Genomic DNA, 23,021 nt, shown 5'->3' with positions numbered 1-23,021 from the left:
GCCCTGCCTGTCCAAAGGAGATCACCCCCTGGCTGGGAAAGGTGTTTCTGAGGATTCGGTGAAATGCCACATTCTGAACACTTGGCCTCCAGTGGGTCGGCTTGCTTTTGAGTGTGTAACATTGATGCTTGAGGGTGGGAGTCACGGGAAGGGGAGCCCTGTGATAGCCCCAGCCTCAGCCCTGCTCTGGTGGTCGAGCTGGGCCCTGCCCCCTCCCAGGGCTCCTGGAGTGTTTGTGCAGAAAGTCGCTGCGTCTGGAGAAGCCTAGAGCTGGCCCCTTGCGTGAGCCCGGCTTGGTGGACTCGGGGGGTGAGGGGATGAGCCCGTCTTGCGGAGATCTGTTTTTGATGACCTGTTGATTTTTTCCTGTTGTTTTGGGATGGCTTGCAGATCTATTTCCTTTGGTCTGCAGCCTGATATTCAAGCACTGGAATTAGCTACCGGCTGATTTGGCAATTGAGAGATTGTTGCCTTCATTATGCTTCCCTTTGCCCATCCAGCCGTTTCAGCCCATGCCACACTAGCTGCTGGGAGTGGATACTCATCACAGAGGCTACAATTAAGACAGAGATGGTCACGCATAACGCTACCACCACCGCTGTTAAAACCTTGGAGCATCTCGAAACCAGAGCCCATGTGGCCATCACACTTGCAACAGACCATGACGTGACCCAGAGTGTTGGAAGGGCGCTCACTTGCCGGTCACAAGGGAGTGGCTGTGTGCATGGGCCATGTGTCAGCCTGGCATCACCTGGCCAGTCTGGGGCTGGCACAGCCATGGGGTTGCATGGAGGAGTGGAGATGGGAGGAGAGTGGGGCCCAGGCGGTGCCTCCCATGGGAAGCGAAGACCGGAACATAAGGGACAGGAGAGCACTCTGAATTTCCAGTTGGAGTGTTATAGCTCCGGCTCCGTGTCTGCAGCTTCTGTACTTAGAGCTGCTTCAGGGCAGAGCACTTGTGGACCCAAGGTCCTGCTTGGGTCTTTGACTCTGATGGAGGGAAGTCCTGGCAGCCAGCAGGGGCAGACACAAAAATATTGCTGCTCCCCTTTCTGTGTTCCGTCCTTGGACCTTGGGTACAAAAAAAGCAGGTTAGCGCTGTTCTTCAGCCCCGACAAACTGACCCCATCGGTCACCCCAAGCCCTCCAGCCCTGTGTCGCTCATCTCTTTTCCCGTCCGCCTCCCCTTCCCCTGCCTGTCACAGGCTTCTGGGTTTGGCTGGAGCTGCAAATAGGTTTGTTTCCTTCTACACTGTGTTGTGTTGCTGTGTGTATTTTGCATTTATTTCCATGGTGCTGGGCTCTAGTCTCTGTTCCTTTACTTTGCATACTCAGTGTCCCATGGGGCTGTGTCCTTCTGTGTCTCTAACTGCTAGTTGTAATTTCGGGTGTGCCTCGCCACATCTCACTCCTCCTCTCCCCCAGAGGAGCCAAGTGGCTCCTGACTCCAGAACCTTGCAGCAATGAATCTCCTTGTCCGTGATCCCGATGGTACTGCATGAGCATTTCTCTGGACTAGACGCTCAGGATGGAATGGCTTGGTTGTGTCCTCTACCGTATGTAATTCGACCAGATACTGCCAGATTGCTCAAAAAGAGAGCCCTTCTACAGGCGCGAGGGAGCTGAAGTGGGCTCCGCCGTAAAAAGGAAATTGGTTGTGTTGTGAGTGTGCGCTGTGCACAGAGAGCAGCCCCAGTTTCTGCTTTACAGGCACGACCTCACTGGGTCACACAGTGATCTGCCATTCTCCGTATCTGCAGGCGCAGAAGCCGCGGGCCACGGGGGCGCTCGCGACCCCGCCGCTAAGCGGTGGCTAGAGCTGAGCCCGGCTCTGAGGGACTCTTGTGAACACATTGTGCCGCTTGCCTAGAGTCCCAGGTCCTGCATAGTGACTAACGTAACATTAATAATAATAAATAATAATAATAATAATAATAATAATAATAGCATCCCGGGTCCTCGGGCTGGCTGCCGTGAATCAAGGAAGTGCTCTAAGAAGTTAAGGAGGGTCTGATGAGATCATATGCGTCATGTTGCGGCTTTGCGTGGCCTGCTCTTTATTTTTACAAATCTCTTTCAGCATCTTAAAATCTGAGATCTCACTTAAAAATCTAGGTGATCTGGCCATGGTGGGCTGGCTTTTGCACCAGGCAAAAGGATTAGAGACGTGCTGCCCCTTCCCAGCTGGCCTGTCAACGCTGCCCTCCAGTGGCTCCTGTTACCTGTGGCCCGGATGGTGCTGCGGTTGGTAAAAGAGACATTTCTGTGGGTGGGCAATGCCCTGTCTTTCCCCTCGGAGCTCTTCCCGATAAATGCACGAACCAGCCTTCCACCCTGTGGTTATGAATCCTGACAGGCAGGGGTGGCCTCGTGCTTCTGAGCTGAACTCAGACACAGGTGACTGCGAAACCCAGCTCCGTCTCTCACCGGCGGGTCCCCTTAGAAAAGGCACTTCATCTCATAGAGCCTCCATTTTCCGATCTGCCCAATGGGGCTGTGAGGGTCCGGTTCCTAAAGCCCTTGAGGGGCGGACTAAGATTACGCAAGCAGACGTCTCAGCCAGCTTCAGCTGGCCCGTGCTGAGCTTGCAGGAAGTTGTTGTTGTTACTGTTGCTGTGAGAAGGGCGGAGGATGTGGCTGGGTCCTGTGTGGGTTTACTGTTGCTTCTCTGAGAGAGAGAGTGGCTTTCTTTCTGGAATTGGCAGTCAGGCACTGGCGCGGGCACGCCTCCTGCGGGTGGCATTGGGGTTTGCTGGCCCTTCTATCGCTTGGTGTCACCCACCGACAGCGTGTGAGTGCGGACGGATAGCCTCCTCGCTGCACCTGCTGGGCTCCCCCTGGAGCTGCCCAGCCCTGGGAGGCTGATCTGCCTCTCTGTTTAACGTAAGGTCTTGCCACGACAGGGCTTACCACAGCCCCTCTCAGCCATGTGAGCGGGGGCAGGAGGGTCTCTAGGACCCAGGGGAGGATCAAGCTTGCATTTGGTATGGGTGCTAAGCCTTGGCCTTCTCCATGAACAAAGCATGGAAAGGATCAGGTCCGAGAGGTCCTCTTCGGTCTGCCCTTTCCCACCATAAGCAGTATTTCACCCCAGGGCCGCCAGAACGCAGCCTTGGGCTGCCGACAAAGTCGTAGATCTGCCTGTGCATCGTGCGGGAAGTCCTGACTCAGATACGGTGGGGCGGGGTGAGGGAGAGGGGGGCACATCAGGCCCTTGGCCTTTCCATGCGGGTGGCAGCATACACTGTTGGTGGGGTCGGAGGACCTGGTTCGAATCCCAGGCGTGTAATTCACCAAATCCAGGAGCTTGGGCGTGGCTCCTCGTCCCCCCTGCTCCCGATTGCTCATTTGAGATGGGCATATGATAGAACCTACCTCGGAAGCTCGATTTGAGGGTGAACCAGGTAACAGGTACAGAGGACGGACCCCAGAGCGGCCCAGAGTATTCGCGGAGAGGCCCGCTGTGATGTGTTTTATCTGCTGTGCAGACGTTTGTAGTTTCTTGGGAGTTCGTGTTACCTGTCAGACAGGCCAAGTTCATGGTCTCCTTTGCCTTCCCTATGTGAAAATTCTTCACAAAATGGGGGAGGGGCAATTTAGGACAGTAGCAATGTAGTGCAAAGACAGAGAGTCCAGATTCTAAATTCCGGCACTCCACGCTTTGAGTGGCTTTGGGAAAGGAAATGACCCTGAAGGTCCCCAGTCCCCACCTCTGCCATGGGGCCCGGCCCTTCAGTGGTGTCTGCGAGCTCCCAGCTGTACATGGGCCCAGCTCCCTGCCTCTGAGACCTGATGCTTTCCTTCTCCTTCAGGTAGATCTGGTTGAAAATACTGCCAGGCGGTTAGGAGCCAGGCTCTGGCATTGGACAACCCAGGTCCAGATCCCAGTATCACTGCTTTCTAGGTGTTGCCTTTGGGCATGGCGAGTGACATCTCTGGGCTCAGTTTTTACCTGTATAAGGGGTGATGATGATGGCAGTGACCCCACCTCGCCACATGCCCGTGAGGACCAAGCACAGGCCCGGTGCTCCCGACATCTGATGACCCTGGGCTCCTTGTTGCTCTCCCTCAGCCTCCATTTCCTCTCCTCCCCAGGCCAGAGCAGCGGAGGCCAATTTCCCTGGAAGCTGGGGAGAACAGTGTGGGATGGGTACCAAGTACGGAAGGGCCTCCTGGGCCCAAACACTAAAATAAGCCAAATAATGAAAAGGCACCGGGAGATGTAAGGGTCACAGGAGGTAACGGACTGATGGATGAGCTCATGCCCTTTGCTCTCTGAGGGTGGACCCTGCTACGGAGCCCGGAAGTGTTGAAAGGCCTGCGGTAATGCAGGATCCCATGGGTCTTCGCTGCGTTGATTTTGGAGGCTACCGGACCATCATGTGTGTTCCCTTCAACACAAGCTGAGTTGCCTCCATCTGGGGCTGGGCGTCCGCTGTACGCTGTGCCATGGAGAAGCCCTGTCAACTGGGGGGAGTAACGTGGGATGAGATTACTTAGGGAAGTCTCAGTCTTCTCTAATTAGTCTCGATGCTTGGAATGAAAGGAGCTACCGCCTGACTAAAGCAGGGGTTCTCACGTGTCCGCCCAGGAAGGAAGCTGAGGGCTCCTCGGACCCGCCCACTCCCTTTGCGAGTGAGAGAACTGGGGCTCTGATGGGACCTGGCTTTCCCAGGGACACGCACAGGGTGGGGAGCAGCATGAGACCAAGCCCCAGCCCGTGGCCTCTCACCTGCACCCAAACCAGGTAGCATTGGATGGCTGTAGGCTTGAGGTGAAGAAACTGGTCTGTCTGGTGTCACCTCATTGCTGGAGAGGTCTGGACACTAATTTTTCATGCCCGTTAACTTGGAGGATTTGCCATGCCCCTTCCTCTAGAGCTCATGCCAACTCCGTGCCGTGGGAGGACGGGGGTAGGATGGGGATGTGGGGGGAAGGGGTCCTCTCTGAGAACCAGCAGGGTCTGCAGAACAAATCCATTCAACAGTGCAGGCTGGAGAAAAGGTAGAGCAGAGCTTACTCAAAAGGCAACCCCGAATCCTACGAGAGTCGAGCTGGGGGTACCTCTACGTGTGGGTACAGTTGGCATCTGGTAATATCCCCACCAGGGCCCCAGGAGCCTGTCCTTCCTGGTAACCTAGGGGGCCAGCTCTCACGAGTGGCCACTGCCTACTCTTCCGGGAGTAAGGTCTGCATTTTAACAAGGACTCGGATACCCCAGCTAAGTGGTCGGGGCCTGGGCTCTAGAGTGAGCCACGAGATCGGCCTCGGCTCTGCTTCCAGACTGCTCATCACCAGCTCTGTGAGCGCAGGCAACTCCTCAGCGTCTCTGTGCCTCAGTTTCCCTAGCTGTGAGGTAGGAGAGGAGCAGAAAGGCCCGTAGAGGGAAGAGTGTTCAAGCAGCATCCGTTTAGTCAGGGAGCACTTACCAAGCACCTGCCGGACGCCAGGTGCTGTCGCCAGGCACCAGGGACGTATACGGTCATCACTGAGAAAAGTAAAGGGATAGGGAGGCTGGCAGAGTGGACCGGAGGGTCTCTTGTTGGAGCAGAAGGGACTTGGGGCAGAAGTGGGGAGACAGGGAGTGACATGAATCGTGCAGGTGTCCGGAGGGAGGGCATCCCGGACCAAAGCAGCAGGTGCAAAGGCTCGGAGACCGAAGCCGTCCGCTACCCTTCTGTCCAGCCCCCTCAGCCCTGCTCACCACCCCCTGGGCCCGCCCTCCCAGTCTCTCCCCCCACCACCGTCTGCAGAAATCCTGCTCACCACCCCCTGCACCCCGGACCAAGGCCCTTCGTGCCTCCTGCTAACGCGCTCCCACACCGGCCTGGCTGCTGGGGCCCCTTTACACTAGAAGCCCTGGGCGTGGTCTGCCCTAGAGCTTCGCTGGTGATGTGCCTGCCTGTCATCCACTCCCAGACCCAGAGCTGGTGATGTGACTTGTCATTGGTCTCGGGCACCCAGCACGGCGCCTGGCCCGGCAGCCTCCTGGAAACGTGGCCCCCTTGGGGCAGCCCTCGTGGTGCCTTCCTCTGGAACCTGTACCCACAGGCCCCAGTGCAGCCTGGCATCCCAGGAGTGCAGATGGCGAAGGGACTCTACCCTGGTGCCTGCTGGCTCCTTGGGTCCGTGAGCGACACGTGTAACGTACACGATTCCCTGGGCTCCGTAATGTCAGAGGGGGAGACCGTGACCTCCGAACGGTCACTTCTGTTTCTTGGTTTGCTCCATCCTTCCCCGTTGATGACCGACTACGTGCTTGGTAAAGGGGGACGGGCTAAGCCGCTGGGGTGAAATCATGACAGGACTTTGCTTCCCTTGTCCCTTCAGAAGGGCAGTGACTTTGGCTCCTGAATTCAGGGGTATTTGTAGAGACCTAGGGCGTGAAATTCTCACTAAGGGCCCTTTAGAGACCCATCTCAGCCTTCCTCTCCCTCCCCTCCCCAAACTCTCAGACAGAGCCCCCTCCTCTCCCTCCTCCCTTCACACGTGGCGCATTCCAGCTGCGGGCACCCAAGAGAAAAGCTTGTTCTGTGAGACTTGTTGAAACCAGCCAGTCACTCGTCCAGCTGCCCAGCCCTAAGTGTGCACCTTTATTATTTCCCCGCATTAATCAAGTGAAGATCTTTGAGCAGCTTTGCCGGAATTACCCCATCAGAAGCTTATACAAGGGGCTTGGTGGCGTTTGGGAAGCGGACGAGGGTCCATCATGCCTGACAGTTCATTGCTCTCAGACGCCTCCGTGGAAAGTGCTGGAAGCGCCAATTGCCGGAATTGTCTCTCCTGGCTTCCCAGTTTGCGATTACATAACGGTCTCCCTGGAAACAAGGGCTCAGGCATCACACCCGTGAGGGAGCACGGCTCGCGGAGCTCACCAGTGTGCAGCATGCGTGCGGTGCGGGGCGGCCTGTCCCCATGTCCCCGGAGGGTGGGCCGGGGCCTGTGGCTGAGATCAGCAGCATCCGCGCCTCACAGCTGACCCATCCGGGAAGGAGGAAAGGCTGGTTTTCAGTGCTCCGAGACAAAGCAGAGAGACAGGGCCCGAACAGAGCTCTTACACTCAGGAGTCCGAACTCCTTCTCTGTCTTAGGGAAGGAACAGCCGATTGCGTCTCCTGCTTAAAAATACCCGTTGCCCCGAGGGCAGAGTCCACGTTCTCTGAATGGCCTCCCCGGTGTGCCCCCGCCAGCTGTGCCCGCTCTGCTCCTGCCTCTGGGCTCCCTCCGGCCGTGGCCCTTGACGCGTCCCGGCTCTTCCCTGAGCAGCGCCTCTCGCCCCCTGTCTCAGAGCCGGGGGACGCAGGCGCCGGCCCAGGCCGCAGGCTCCGTCGCCGTGAGCATGTGGGCCCTGGCCCTTCAGCCTCTGCTCCGCTTCCTCCTGCGCAAGTGCCTGTCTCAGTGGGCTTCTGAGACTGCAGTGAAACCGTGCCCAAGTGTGCGCAGCCTGGGGCCCGGGGAGGAGTGGCTCCCTGCACGTGCGGAGTGCCAGCCCCCTGTTGCCGCCTCTGTGATGCTGGCGAGAGGACGCCAGCCTCTGGGGAAGCCCCCCGGGCCCCACAGGAGACCCCGTGCACCTGTCACAGTGACTGCCTCACCGACCTCTTCCAGCCAACTGGAAACCCCATGAGGTCAGGACCCAGGCCTTGTCTCCCTGGTTATTCGCGGTGCCTGGCCAGGACCCAGGCCTTGTCTCCCTGGTTATTCGCGGTGCCTGGCTCACAGTAGGCCCCGAGCAGTCTGTTGAATGAATGAATGAACCAGGAAGCAGCTGGATCATTGAATCAGGAAGCAAATGAGTCCAGCCCACCTACATGTCTGACCAAGAACTCAAGTGCATTTGCTTCCCTTTGCCCGTGGCAGCCTGGGCCACGCCACCAGCACCTCTTGCCTGGGCGACCACAGCAGCCTCTCCACTGGTCTCCCTGCCTCTAGATCTCCCCTCCCCTCTCTCCTCCGGCCTTACCTTTGAAGCTACCCGTCCCAGGGGCCTTCCTTTCCCCACCACCACCAAGTCCGTCTTCCTCCTGTCTGTCCCACACCCAACTCTCCTGTAGCACTTACTGTGATGGATTCATGTACCCACTTCTTGTCTCCTTCCTCTACCAGCCTGGAAGCTTCTCGAGGGCAGGGGCCGCGTCTGTTCACCAGTGTACATTCTTTCAAGGCACACTGCCTTGGACACAGGCAGGTCTGCAGCAGATTGCCAGGAAGTGTGCCCCGTGGGAATCCGCAGAATTAGCAGGAGGACCTCTAACAGCACATGGTGGAAATCTGGAACCTCTGGCTTTCGGCAGAGAAATTAATTTCTCATTCAGCTAATACCCAGTGTAGGCGAGGAGTGTGGGGGAAGGTGGCTTCCTCTCCAGTGGCTCTCCTGCTTTCCTGTAGAATGTTCCACTGCACTTCCAGAGGAAGGGAAGAGAAGGGAGAGGGAAGGGTCACAGGGTCCGTGCATTCTCCTGGCAAGGCCTGGATGTGGTCGGCTCGCGTGGCGTCTGCCAAGCCTGGCCTGGGGCTCCCACCTCACAAGGTTGCTGGGAAGCTCATCCTCCTTGTTCCCAGGGAGAAGAAACGGGGCGGGTGAGCCAGTCTGCTCAGAATTGGGCATGGGAGGGGATCTCATAGCCAGGGTCCTCCTGCTGGGCTCTGTGGGGGGTCTAATCAATGTTCCAGAATTCTCCGGCCAGGGACAGTGTGACAGGTCACCTGACTCTGCAGTCGCCGCCCTTCGACAAGGGCCTGAGCAGTTTGCCACTCCTGATGGAAGCAACCTCCTATTTATTTTATAAAACACCATGATGTTCTTCGATGAGAATGAAAAGGAACTCAGAATTATAGAGTCACCTCTGCCCACCAGCAGGCAGCTCGCAGGAAGGCCCGGCCCCCTGTCAGCGGGGTGGGGGCTGGGTGGGTCTGGGGCTGAGGGTTTGTTCTAGGAAGCACGCCTCACGGTCTGGTTTACAGTATTGCATCATTTGTAAAGCTGCTCTTTTTTGTTTTTTAAGATTTTTATTTATTTACCTTAGAGAGTGAGCAGGAGAAGAGGGAGAGGGCCAAGCAGGCTCCCCACGTTGCCCAGCTCGGTGTCCTGACCCCAAGATAACGCCCTGAGCTGAAGTCAAGACTTGGATCTCGGCCAGCCGAGCCACCCGGGCGCCCCCTCACGGTTGCTGTTCCTGATGCGACTGCGCCTTTCTGTTCCTGAGGCTCGAAACAAAATTCCCCTTTTCTGGAGGGAAGAAAATACTCCCATCCAGGGAGCCCTGGGTGTTCTTTCCTGAAGTGAGGCCTGACCCCCCGCACTACTAGCGGCCCTAGACGCCAAGTGACGGTAGCATTGCGACGGGAATGCCACAGAAACGACAGCGGGGCCACGGCCACGAGGGCTCACAACCTGCCAGACAGGTCTGGCAGGTTCCGTGAGCTCGGCTTCCATCCACTGTGGCTGTTTCTTGTGCCATGTTTAGGCTGCAGCCTGGAGCCCAAACAGTGAACTCAGAAATACCTCAGGGCCCTTTGAGCACTGACCCAACCCTGTGGGGCAGGCTCCCAGCGGGACACCTATCTCCTCCCAGGCACCCCATGTGACATGTGGAGTCTCTGAAGGACCAGTTCCCTGTCCTTGTGCATTTTATTGCCTGTCTTCCGCTTGCTGCCCGAGGCCATGTGGAGCCGGCCTCCCTTCCTCCATCCCACTCCTCTCAGGGGTCTTTCTCTTCTCTTGTTGGACTTGGCCACAGCCTTCAAACCATTCTGCCTGGTGCCCTGCCTTTCCTCCCCTGAATTCATCCCCTGCATTTATTCAGTCTTTCAGTAAGTGTCTATGGGGTCTCTTGTGATCTCCAGGCACTGCGTTAGACTCTGATGATACCAGGGGGAAACTAGACAGGGAATGACCCGCCTCTCTGGGACTTAGAATCAATGAGGGGATGTGGGGGAGCAAAAGGCACGTGATGAGCCAGCGAGACCATTCCAGGCAGCGGTGAGGACTGCAGAGAAGAGAACCGGGCATCGCTAGCTAGTGTGTCTTGGAGGGCTTCATGGAGGTGGTGGCACAAGAGCAGAGACCAAAATTGCGAGGTACTCCAGGCCAAGGGAACAGCTCTGGAAAGGTCAGAAGGCTCCAGGAGGGTGTGTGTGTGATGCGGGGGTGGGGGCAGACAGGTTGACAGTGTTCGGTGGCTGCTGGAGGGGGAGCGGGGAGACGTGAAGTGAGGTTGGCAGGGCGTGCTGTGGCGACATTGTGCCGTTCCTTCTGAGCCGTGCTAACAGTTTAGCTGCTCTTGTTGGGGGGATGGATAGAGTTTATGGATAGAATTCTGAGCTAGGACAGTGTTGTGACCGTTGAAGGCTGCCTGTAGCCTGTGTCCCCCAGAGCTGTCTCCCTAGATGCCTGTGAGATCACGCATCTCCTGCATCCGTCCTCCGGCGGCTTCCTTCTGCGATGGTCTGCGAGGCTGTGCACGACCCACCCCGACCGCCCCTAGTCTGCTCTCGCTCAGACGGCTGAGCCCAGCTGTGGGGCCTGCCCTCTGCCGCCCGCCACACCTCCTGCCTTTGTCCTTCGCATCTGCTCTTCCCTCTCCGTGGCGTGTCTGTTCCCCACCTGAGGGTACCCACCTAGACCCTCTGACGGACGTGTCTTTTCTCCAAGAGATGCCAAAGGACTGTTTTCAGGAGTGACTTCCTCTGACTCCAGCCCTCTCTCCGTCCCTCTTGCAAACTTCCCTCGAGCTTCGCTGAGCCCCCGTGGATCACAGCTTCGTAGCACTTGCTGCCTCGACACCCACCGTCTGCCTGCCGGTCGTCACCCCGTCCACACAGAAATGCCTTGAGGGAAAACATCCTGGCGGAAATCCACAAATCATCTCTCGCAGCCCAGCCAATGATGTTCGTTATCTGGGGCTTAGCCTAGGTTATCACGGATGAGGTGGGCTCCATCCTTAGACCCATTTTACGGATGAGAAGCCTGAGGCTCCCCCTCCCCAGTTTAGCCACCTGATGGTGGAGCTGGTAAATGGCAACGCAGGTCCCTCTGCCTGCCGCAGGAACGTCATCAGGTGCCATCATCCCACAGTGTGGTCTCTCGGATGGTTTCATAGGGGCCAAGGAGGCCAGGCAGGGGATCGGACTAAGGGGGGCAGCTAATGAGGGCAAGACTGCTCAGTTTTTCAAGGGAGGCCAGGAATCTGGGTTTTAGGCTGAAATACCCTGGTTTTAGTATTTGGGGGCCATACAGGCCACAGTAGCTTGTGGGAAAAGTAGGACTGTCTTCACCAGCAGGTCAGAATGCGGCCGCTCCCCGAGCAGGGGAGTCTGTTCTGGACAGTGTTGCTTTCAGCCTGCTGGAGTCACCAGCTCCCTTCTGGGATGGACCATAGCCTCTCTTTAAAATATTCTGGAAGCAGTAGGCACATTTGAAACTGGGATCTTTAAACATGGGCTACGTATGAGATCACACCAGCAAATCAGCATTCGTTTTTTTTAGAGGTGCTGATGGAACTGTGGTTAAATAGGAAAATGTTCTTCGGGTTTCGGGAAGGCGTGCCACAGCCCCCTGCGGTGAGAAGTCACGATGACTATAATTTACTGTAAAAGACCTCAGCAAAAAGGTAGTAGTGATGAAGTAAATACAGAAAGGGGTTATGACTTTTTTATTAGACAGAGGCTTATGGGGATTCATGATACGATTTGCTCTGCTCTTTGCCATATTTGAAATTTCCATAATAAATTAAGAATGAAATGACAGGGAAAAAAGGCCGTCTCCCACGGAGAGCTCTGAGCTCCTCCCTGCCCCACTGCAACCTCTGTGGAGACTCTGGGTGCTGGCACCTCCAAATCAGAGATCCGCGGGAGAGTGTGGCCCCCAGGCACTGAGGTGACATGGTGACGGGCTTCCTTGTCATCGCATGGTCACCAGCTTCTGCTAGTGCTGACCCCGAGTGAATCCTGGTTCAGGGAAGCCTGTGGTTTGGAAGACTCGCAGCTTTTTCGTCTGTGAGTTGAAGAATGTCTTCCGGGTGGCAGGTGGCTCCCACTCTGGGCGGGTTAAGGACCCAGGACCCTGCTGGTCCACCTCCAGACTCTGAGCCCTCGGGCACGTTCCTTACCCTTTCTCAGCTTCTGCTTCCAGCCTCAGACGGGCTGTAAGTGTGCGAGGCAAGGAGCTCACTGAGCACAGGGCACGGTAAAGATTCCACAGGTATCTTCACTCTACATCGCTCCGGGAGAAGTTGCCCCCTTGTCAAAGTGAGATTGCTGCCGCGTTGGGTCCTCGCGGGGCTGGCCGGGTTTCCAGGCAGCGGCCCTCAGGAAGAATGAGTCTGTGCAAGGGGGTCGGCTTCTCCCAGGGTGATAGCCTTTCTGCCATGTCACTGCTGCCCATGGGACCTGGGTGAGAGGAGGCTCCAAGACAAGTGAAAATGGGTGTTTTTGACCCCCGGGTGGCATCCCCCCACCTCCATTTTGAGTGTCCTCGCCCCCTGGGATCCCGTTGCCTGCCCAGCCCCACAGGCAGCACGAGGAGTCACCTCCCGTCTCCATCTCTGCGTGTTGCTTCTGGAGTGGCCTGACCCTCTGTGCGGCAGGAGGGGAGAGACCTCCGTGAGCTCAGCGGGGGCCGATGGGCTCCTTTGTTGTCCTGCCTCTTGGGCTTTTGTGCCCATGAGAACTCAGGCCTCAGGAGCTCATGGGGCGCTCACCTGGCACGTTCTCCGCCTTCCCAAGGAGAGGCTCAGTGCTCGGTGATGCAGGATGGCAGAGCAGCACCTGGTGGTCAGACCAGGGAGGGAGCCCAGGCGCAGGGCGCTCCCCTTCCCCGCCCTGGTGGCTGCCGGAGATCAGAGTCCCTCCTGGGGGCTCGGCAGTGGTCAGTGTTGTCAGTGGTCAGTGTTCTCACCCTCCCGAGAAGGGGAGGAGAGTCACACTGAGGCGGCTTGTGGGGGTGGCCTTGGGCGAGACCTCGCTGTGGCCAGGAAAGGGGCAGTGGGGGCACTTGCCACCAGCCGCAGCTCCGTGACCCTTCCTCCCGCTGGTGCTCCGGGAGGGCTGCCAGACGAAACACGGGCTGCTGGTGAGATCTGAATTTCACATAAACAACGAATAATTTCTTAGTTCAAGTATGTCCCAAATACTGCACGGGAAGTTTTATTGTGTGGTACGTAGTTGAATACTGAGAAATTATTGAGTCATGAATTATTGAATATGGAGTTATGAATACTGGAAAAGTCTGCATTGTTTCTCCGAAATCCAGCTCTCACCCAGCATCCTGTAGTTTTGTTTGCAGAGTCGAGTAGCACTTAGAGACTCTGCCTGCCGTGCTCAGGGTTTGGCAGGGCTTCGTGGGCGCTCGTGTCTCAAGATCAGGGCAGGTGCTGGGCAGGTCCGTGGGTGCCTCTGAGAGCAGCCTCGTTCAGCACACTGTTGCCAAGCTCCTACTGGGGTGAGATCTGTGCTGGCGGGGGCCGGGGGGAGCACCCCACTCCGTCTGTGGGACCTCATTCATGCCCACGCTTCCCAGACCCTCTCTACATGCCGTTCCCTCCTCTGTCATGTAACATGAGTCAGAGTGTGTCTCCTCTGGTGTTCTCATGAGGACGGGTGACCCCGTTCCGCCTCCTGCCCTCTCTCTACTCTTCCCTTACCCCCACGTGGCTCTGAGTTTCCCATCTCTCCCGGTGCTGGCCAGGGTTTCCGCGTGGTAAGCCAGGGCCCCCAGCGCAGATGGGAATGAGCAGGGTGGGCTCCAGACGTGGTGCGGACTCTCATTTCAAAATTCTTAGGGATGTCGACCTGGGGACAGTAGATCGTCACACAGGTCCAAGTCCTAGTGCCCAGCAGGCACATGTGGGAGGCCGGCGCTACAGTGCCGAGAGGCAAGAGGACTCGGGGCTGGGGTGGGGAGTGGGAGCGAGGACAGTCAGGTGCACTGAGCCCGGGAGCACGGAGGGCTGGAGAGACTGCATGGACCTGGGGGCCCGTGCCTGCCGCTGGAGCCCTGCTGCCCAGCCACAGTGGGATGTGGCCCCCTGCGGCCACGTAGCCTAGTGTTGTAAGAGAAGGCACAGTTTACCAATAAAACCTTTCTTAAATAGCGGCGACTAATTCAGATTTCGGAAAATTCCCACGTTGGCAAATTAAGCACTGTCTCTGGAAGGCGGCATTTAGTGGGACGGACAATTACCTGGGCCTGTGTGGTCACAGGTATATTGGTGCGTCCCACTCTGGCCTGTGACCTCTGCCAGCGACACAGCAGTGAGCGTTGGGTTCATGGTTTGGTCCCCAGGCCCCATCACCATGTGGTAGGTGCTCATGCATAACAGCCACAGTGGTAAGACTTCATTCATTCACGGGCACACCGCAGGTGGTCGTAGGGACCCGCTGGGCCCTTCTTAGTAGGAATATCATGAACATCTTCCCTGGTGCTCAGCGTGATCGCCCAGGGGAAGCCTTAGGCACCGTCTGCACGTGGCAGTCGCTCCGTACACATTAGCTTGCTGCCCAGTGGTGACTGAGTGCTGGGTCTTCTCGGGCTGTTTTTGGACGGGCGAAGAGAGCACACCTGAGCATGCCGGCATGTATGTGTTTTCTCAGGATGCCAAGTTTGTGGAGGAGCGGAGGAAGCAGCTCCAGAATTACCTGCGCAGCGTCATGAACAAGGTCATCCAGGTGGCCCCCGAGTTCGCCGCCAGCCCCAAGAAGGAGACCCTCGTGCAGCTCATGCCCTTTTTTGTGTAAGTACAGTTTGCGCGGGCCCTCCGCCGGCGCTTCCTCCTTCCCCTCCTCTGTGGCGGCCAGCGAGGTGCGTGCATGTGTGCGTGCGTGTGTGTGTGTGGGTGTGTGTCCTCGCCACGCTGGGGCCCAGGTGCTCCCGGAGCCATGGGACACGGTACTGCAGACTGCAGGAAGGACTTGGAGACCGCGCGTCTGCATTCGAGCGTGGTTGAGCTGAGGTCTGCAACTAAATTAGGCCGGTGAGGTTTTCTGCTTCATGCCTTCTGATCAAAGGAGGGACTAATTTTCTCTGCAGCTCACAGAATGTTCCAGAACCAAATAGGTCCGTCGCTGTTGCCTCGGTGGGTAACGGATGCAAGGAGACATTCTCGGACTCCCACTGGCACTGACTTAAGTCATGTTAATATGAAAATAATGTAACTGTGACCTAACTTAAAATCGGGTATGAATTTCTTGTTCTTCTATCTCATGAAATTGGAAAGAAAGTGGAAGGCGTTGTTGACGTGTGAAGCACTTACTAAATCATGACGCTTCTGAATTGTCAGCACATCTGAAGCCAAAGCTTTGCTCCCAGTGGCACACGGCACGTTCTTTCCGCTTGCCCCGTGTGGCGCCCGGGTGTCCTTGCCCCCTCTTCTCCGCTCCCGTTGCTGGGAACATCTGTGCCGCACCTGGGGGCAGGCGGTCGTCACGTGGCGTCACTGGCTGATTACCGATGAGTCCGCTCTGTGCTGTTAAGTCCGTCTCTAGCCTGACCCGCTTACACCCTGGGATCGGGACCGAGGTGACGGAGCAGACTTTGGTTTTCCGTTGAGCCTTCAGATGCTATAGAACATAATCATATCGTTTCTAGAACATTAGCATCATATGGAAACACAAGATGGAAAATCCCGTATGGCAAACCTGTGGATCCCTTAGTTGAGAAGCGCTGGTCTGGGTCTGTGTGATGGGTCGGGGTAAATCAGAGTTTCTTTGTAGTCTAGCTCTCGGCCTCAGCAGGTCAGGGCTTGGGGGCCTGTCCTCGGGACCAGTGATGCTCTCACTTCAGGCCTGGAGCTTTGCTTCTGTCCTGGGGCACGCCTTTGGGTCACACTCGAACTCCCAACCAGACAGATGTTGGCCTGACTGGCCCCCTTAATGCTTGCACTTGCTTTTGTTTTTCTAATTGTTTCAGGGCTTTTGTGAGAAGACAAAGCCTGTATTCTGCCTCTGGTAAAAGGCACCTTTGTTTTCTGCATGCATTGGATGGGAAACTGCATTTTTCTCTCATTCCCTTGTGATGCTCGGGCCTTGGCTTTGGTGTTTCAGAAGCAATGTAATAGCTCACGGGTGGGGAGGCGGGGAGCTCCCATTCTTCTATGGCAGCCTCCTGGCTGGGATGGTGTTGGAGATTAACCTGTCACTGAGTCCTGTAAGTCTGGGCTAAATTTTCTGATGAAAACCGAGTTAGAGTCAGTCTTAAGACCCTGAGCTGAGAAGGAAGACTGCTCACAGCAAGCTGGTGTCCTTCCTGCTGGGTGCATGCAGCCCCGGCGTCTCTGGCTGAGTGTTTGCCAAACACTGGCCCGTGGGATGGTGGAAACTGTACATGCATCTCAGTGTGGGGTGAGCTCAGCCGTGCCAGTTTCCATTCACCGGAGCCGAGGGAGAAACCTTTTATGCCTAATCAGCACAGAGAACGTAGGGTTTGATGTCACAGGCTTTAAAAAAAATACAAAGAATTTCAGTAAGAGACTGTAGCACATGACACACCATTGACAGCAGGCGTTTGAGTAAACACCACTCTAGACCCTGCTTGGGATTAAGGCATTTCGGTCCTTCTGCTTCTCCTCGCCATCCACGTGATGCTGCCCCGGCCTCCTCCGTCTTTATTGAGTTGGGATTCCAGGTTGGAGTCTGCCCATTGGTTCATTTTGGGCCAGTGGAAGCCGATACTGGCCAAGTGCGCCCGTGCCGGTGACTCTCCACGTGGGAATTTCCTATTTGTGTGTGCCTGCAGAAAGCTGCGTCTGGCCTTCTGCTCGAGAGCTCGCTCTGAGAAATTTCTAGTTAAAAACAAACAAAAACCACAACTCTCTTAGCTCAGGAAATAAACCCCGCAAAGCGTAATTATTCTTATAAATCCTGGCACATTTCCTCAGTTCTTTCAAATGCCGATTCAAGATTCGAGAAACCCCCTTCGGCTACTAACGGAGGTGGGCTTGTTGACGTAGGACGGCCCTGCCGCCTGTCCCTTCCGTTTCCTGAGCGCTCACACAGGCACCGGCTGTCTGTTCCCCTCCTTGATCTCCTCCAATCTCCCTGAGAACCTGTCAGGAGGAAACTTATAAACTTGCCAGTAACCTGGCAGTTTGACGAGGTCCCCTTGGAAGTGCTGAGGGGAGTGAGGCCCAGAAGGATTTCCTCGTGACCCCAGGACTAGCCAGCCAGCGCATGGGGAGCCCGGACTTTCTGGCGCCATACCCCATGTTTCGGGACAAACCTGCAGCCTGTGGACCACGTCTGCCCCTCTGAGCTGTTTCATTTGACCAGCGCAGTAGGCTTTTGTTACCTGTGTGTCTACATTGACGTGACACCAACATTAAAATATTAGATGGTGTCAGAAAAGAAGACGAGGTGTCAGAATCGGTCATGTCCTGTTACGGGCTGAACCCTTGTATCCTCCCAGAATTCCTGTGTTGCAGCCCTCGCCCCAGTTTGATTGCATTCGGAAGTAGGGCTTTGGGGAGGTCATTAGGTTTGGGGGAAGTTATCAGGGGGACAGGATGGTGTTAGTGCCCCATAAGAGGAGGAGGAGGGAAGGTACTAGACTCCTCTCTCTCTCTCTCTCTGTCGTATGAGGACACAGCGAAAGGCAACATTTATGAGCCAGGAAGAGAGCCTTCACCTGGAACCCAGTCTGCCAGCCCTTTGATCTTGGACTTGTCACTCCATACAGTGAGAAATCAGCATCTGTTGCTTAAGATCCCCAGTCAGTGGAGTTTGGTTGTGGCAGCTGGGGCAGACAGATCCCCACCCCACCCCAGCCCAGCCCGCTCAGCCTCGCTTGGCTGGAGTCGAGCAGTGCCGGCCCGCCCTCATGGAGACCCCCGCGCCCGTCGTCTTCGGGACTCTGGGCGAGCCTCCCCTGCCCTGGCTGTCAGCGCTGGGCTGTTGACGTCATACACTCGCTTGTGTTACCTGCCTGGCCCCCGCTGGAGGCTTGAGTTTGCAGTCCTGCCTCTTTGCCACCACTCAGACGGCTTCTCCGTCAAGGCGGACGTGGGACTGGACTGTTACTCACGATGCGTTCCTCGCACACTCTGCTCCCACACGTGTGAGCTGGTGCACTGCTGAACTTCCGAAAGGCGGTCCCGCTCCATCTTGGGAGGGAGAGGGCTGATGGGCGGGGAATGGGAGCAAGTGAATAGCGTTGGCCCATTTCCTTCATCAGTCTTCCTTAAGACCTCAGGGCTTGTGCAGCCTGGAGTCCAGTATCCAACGGGGCCTGCTTTAGCACGCACATTGCTATGTTGTTGTTTCTCTCTAACGTGTCCGGATTTCGCTGTGTTCTGCGAGGGCCGTCATGACTTCCAGGTACTCTGCCATCTGCGCAAATCCGAGAGCTGGAGAATCAGCTGGATGAATTCGTTCTCCAGATCTCTCCGCCTGCCGTTGCCCGCCTCGCGAATGCCGGCAGAAAGCAGGATAGTAGAAAGCGGGTCCCGCTTCTTTGCCACTTTGAACTCTGTGCATCCGGTGGGGACCAGAGGGTCCCCCAGATGGTGAGCATATGAGGGGCGGCCCCCGTAGCGGCCTCCTTCGGAGCCCCGTGTTGTTTGCGTCCTCCCCGCGTTTCAGGGAAAGGTGGGTGCCAAGACGCGGAGCGTGGCAGGTGTCACCCCGGACACCCGGGCCATGTCAGGTGCTCTTTTGAAAGTCCGTTAATGAGGGAGGCTCGGAATCCAAAAATCCATTCCACGGACCTGGACCACAAAATCGGTGAAGGCTTAAATGATTTGTTGTGCTGTCATTTAGCGCATCATTAAAATGTTTTCTGCAGAGTAATTCATCCCTGGGAAATGCCTCGTGTTCTGCTCTTCCTGAAGGGGAGAGGAAGAGTTGTGGGGGCCGAGGCTGGGGTTAGAGTGTGGGTCACAGCACAAATTCCTGATGGAATTTTCAGCAGAAAGTGCAGTCAGTGTTTGCCCCACTCCACCCTCCACCCCATCTGCTGCTGCGTTTACTCATAAAGCCGATGCACGTATTTCTGGCTGAAATTCGAGTGGCCGTGAGCAGGGGTTTAGCTCGGGGAGGAAACACCACGGCCCGTGCCCCAGCAGGGAGAGCCTGAGCCTCAGGTTGAGAGCTGGGACTTTGCGAGTTGAGCATCCCCAGCCTGGCACCTTTCCGAACACCCTGTCTGGCCTCTGCCCTTGGCCGGCTTCACGATGTACATCAGCTCGGGGGCCCTCGAAGGCAGAAGAGTTTGAAATCGCTGATCACCAAATACTAAGGGCAGGGAGTTTGGAGTCCGTGATATTCCCCAGCTCTTTGGCAGGGGAGGATGGCGACCTTGGGCAAGGATTTGGTCTTGTGTGGTAAAGGGAAGAGTCGCACCAGGGCCGCTGGCCCGTGGGGGTGTTCCTTGTGGGCACGTGAGAGCGGCAGCACCGCATCTGCTCTGTGACGGCTGCTGTTAATCATGAGACTCACAAGAAAGAGGAGAGAATCCTGATAAAACCCCGGGGACATTTCTCTGTTTGTCTCTTCACACAGCCAGCCATCCATCCACCCATCTATCCCTACAAGTAAAACACTGGAGGCTCGGAAAATTTAAGTGTTTTGCCTAAAGTGATTATGAATTATTCCTGAAGCCAGCCTCTCCGTCCCTCTTTCCCCTGCTGGGGATCTCCGCTCCAGACAGTGACTCAGGACCTGCCCTGGGGAAACTGGGCACGGAGGCTCAGCTCTGGGTCTTCAGGGAGCCCGAGGGGTTGGCCTGGGTGCGGGTGGCCGTGCTTTTCTGGAGGGGTCAGGCCTGCCCCGCAGGAAGGCTCCCCGTTGCGTGGAAGCTCATCACCGGAGGCCCCTCTCTGGGCGCACCTGCTACCCTGTCGCTCTGCTGGAGAGATGATGGTTAAATGCCATCCAATCCCCTCCAGCCCAGCTGGGCCACTTCCGGGGCTGCAGTTACAGGAGGTGGAGGAAGTGGTGGCCCAGGGGTGCTGGCCCTTCCAATCCTCTGTGCTCTGGCCCCAGGAGATGGGGAATAGGTCCCTCTGTCTAAAAGTGACAGGGCCACCAGCTGCTCTGCTCTAACACTCAGATGGTCTCTGTGTTCTCCAGGCATCCCACCCCGGAATCATGTTCCTCCTCCGCCATCTCTTTCTGCTTGGTGGGGACTTGGGGAGAGGTCTCGTTCACAGAGGAAGGAGAAAAGGGAGGAAGAAGAGGATGGTACAGCTTTAATGAGTTCTAGAGAGACTGGGGGACCCGGGAACACCTTCAGAATAAACACTCTGCTGAGTGGATACATAGAACATCTCTGTCCAAGGAGACTGCATTCAGCAGACATTTTCTTCTAGTCACTGAAACAGAGCACCTATTAAGTACTCAGCAAGCACTGAGTCATAATAGAGATATTATATGGCCATAATAGAGATATAGTAGGTCATAATAGAGAATATTATGGGGTCATAAAGAGAACAAAACAGAAAAATGATTAAAACAACAACAAACCTCTGCCTTTATGGAGGGAAGTTGAAAAATAGACAAATGTATCTGCTATGAAGGCGTTTGAGAAAAGGTAGTGCAGAGTCAGAGCCTAGAGTCCCACAGTGTTGTTTTCCATCAGATGATCAGGACCTCAGGGGCCTGAGGGAAGATCTTGCAGATTTCCGGGGGAAGGGTATGCAGTTAGAGGGAAGAGTAAATGCAAAGGCCCTGGGGTAGGAGCAAATTGGATGTGTCAAATTAAGACCAGAGTGGCTAGAACAGAGCGAGCAGGGGAATGGGGCTGAGAACTCCAGAGAGCCAGACCGTAAGGGGCCTTGGAGGCCATAACAATGACTTTTCAGCTTTATTCTAAATGAGTTGTGAACCTGCTAAAGGGCTTTTAGAGCAGAGGTGTGATAATGACCTGGTTTGCATTTTCGAAAGCTTCATTCGAAAGATGTGGAGCAGAGAATAAAATTGGAAAGGGGAGGGTAGTGAGGCTTCCATAGGGTTTGGGCAGGAGGAGTTGGCATCTTGGCTGGGGTGGTGAAGGCAGGTGAGGAGTGACGACACCCCAATGTGTCCGAGGGCTGGCTGTCAGGTAGGAGAGTTCTGGATGACATGCCCAGCATCCCGCCAGGCCAGGCAGATGCAGAGGTGCCCCGAGTCGGCTCTGTGTGGAGCATCTCCGTATTCAAGTCAACACACATTTACCGAGTGCCTCCTCTGTGTAGGTAGGCCCTGGGCCAGCAGAGAGGTTGGCAGGGGTATCACACAGATGACTGGGACATGGGCCTGGGCTCCGGGGCCAACATGTGTGGGGCATGACATCACCAGGCCACATGTCTTTCATTCATTCATTCATTCATTCATTCAACAGGAGCTCGTCACGTGGCCCACTGCCCAGTTTGTGTCCCAGCTGTGCCACTGACGGGCTGTGTGGTGTTGAGCAAGTTGCAAGCTCTCCCGGGCCTCCGTGTGTTCATCTGTACAATGGAGGTATTCGTAGCCTCCATGTGGTCAGGGGTGGGGGCCTGAGGGAGCCAGGAGCGTGCGTGTGTCAGGCCCTTAGAACAGTGCCCGGCGCGTAGTAAGCATGTACGTGTGTCCCTATTTTTACCAGCAGAAAGGAAGCACGGGGGAAGGAGAGTCTGGGGAGCAGACGTTTTGGAGGAAGTGATAAACTTATGGTATTAAAAAAATGAAATGCTACAGAAAGCTAGAAGATGAAGAAGTACACGTCACTGGACTGAGTACTGCGCCCACCCCCACGCCCCGCCCCGTGGTCCCTGTCAAGCCGCTTACGCAATCTTGTAGGAACCGTTCATACTTCCGTAAGGCAGAGCCAGATTCCGTGCAGTGTTCCGTGGTTCGCCTCTTTCATTGACTGGAGCTGCCTCATTCCTGGCGAAAGCCACGTAGCATCCCCCGCGCCGCCTCTTCCATGATTTATCCCACCCCTGCCCTCTCGGAACACTTCAGAGGGTTCCAGAGCTTTCCTCCTCCAGCAGTGCTGCCCGGAGTGGTGCAGTAGGTACCCATTTCGGCACGTGGGTGTGTAGGGTTGACTTTCAGAAGCCACGCCGGCTCAGAGGGCAGGCGCGTTTACAAATTTTGACAGATGTGGCTAAGCCCCGCCCTCTTACTCCGGTCCGTAGGCAGAATTTCTCTCATTTAAGAGAATGATGCCCTCGCAGTGCGACCTCAGGGAGGGGTGTGGGTCCCGCCTGAGAGGGTCAGCCTCGGCTCTCCCGGGCGGTTATTAGTGTGTCCATTGGCCGGTGGCCACATCTTCGAATTCTACAGATGGCAGGCTCCCTGCGCTCAGTATAAAATCTGAGTTCAAAATTAGCTGTCACCTCCTTTGTGTGGTGGCCGTGGGCAGCCCGTTGTGTATCAGGAGGCTTCTAGGACGGACCTGTGGGGCACATGAGGAGACGCAGGGTGGAAGGAGGTGGTCACCCCTTTGATCCCAGGGGACGATGACGGCCACATCCTGACCAGGGTCGCTCTGACAGCCGGCCCTCAGGACACAGCAGCCCCCACTGTCCTGACGGAGGTCCCCTCAGGATGGGCCACTGGAACAGTCCACAGGCAGGGGATGCCTGCCCAGCTTCCAAGTGCAGCCGCCTTCCCCCCGGTGGCAGGTTCTGGATCCCCAGGAAGGGCTCTGTCACCAGCCGTATGCTCGATCTTGCCAACAGAACGCCTGCCCGTCTTCCCCACCATCTCTGTGGCTGTCTGTCCTCGTCGTCGCTGTTTCTGCTGGCAGTGCGTGCTTACCTCGGGAAAAGGGACACAGCCAGTCAGGAGGGGTTTCTTCTAGAAGCTCACCAGGAACTGCGGGTCCTGGGAGGGTACTTGTGTCTATTCTGGGGAACTGGACACCAGTTATTAGGGTCACAAAGGAAGTCTGATGTGTTCACCTGTGAAGTTCAAGGACCCGCTCTTGTTCACGAGTCGTACTGGCCTCAAGGGGTTTCAGGCCGAGCAGCCATGTCCTTCCTCCCTGGTCCGCTCACGGGCCGCGGCCCCTGCTCGTCCTTCATGAATCTGATAGACCCGGGCTGTTCAGCTGGACTGGAAGGGAGA

General features: G+C 56.3%; 1 protein-coding gene across 2 annotated transcripts in view; it reads left to right on the top strand.

Moving 5' to 3' along the window:
* Positions 1-23,021, top strand: part of SNX29 (sorting nexin 29) — a 473,687-nt gene that overhangs the window by 419,273 nt on the left and 31,393 nt on the right. Inside the window, exon 20 of one of the 2 annotated variants that reach the window (XM_032836282.1) lies at positions 14,592-14,731. The exons of the other annotated variant lie outside the window; for it this stretch is intronic. Within the exon in view, the coding sequence (XP_032692173.1) occupies positions 14,592-14,731 (140 nt within the window). The remainder of the gene's footprint in view (positions 1-14,591; positions 14,732-23,021) is intronic. 2 annotated transcript variants of the gene reach the window in all.

The sequence above is a fragment of the Lontra canadensis genome, unplaced genomic scaffold, assembly GCF_010015895.1.
Source record: "Lontra canadensis isolate GAN:19392208 unplaced genomic scaffold, GSC_riverotter_1.0 scaffold91, whole genome shotgun sequence".
Lineage (NCBI taxonomy): Eukaryota > Metazoa > Chordata > Mammalia > Carnivora > Mustelidae > Lontra > Lontra canadensis.
The sequence above is the reverse complement of the archived record's forward strand: the minus strand, read 5'-3'. Positions and strand labels throughout refer to the sequence as shown.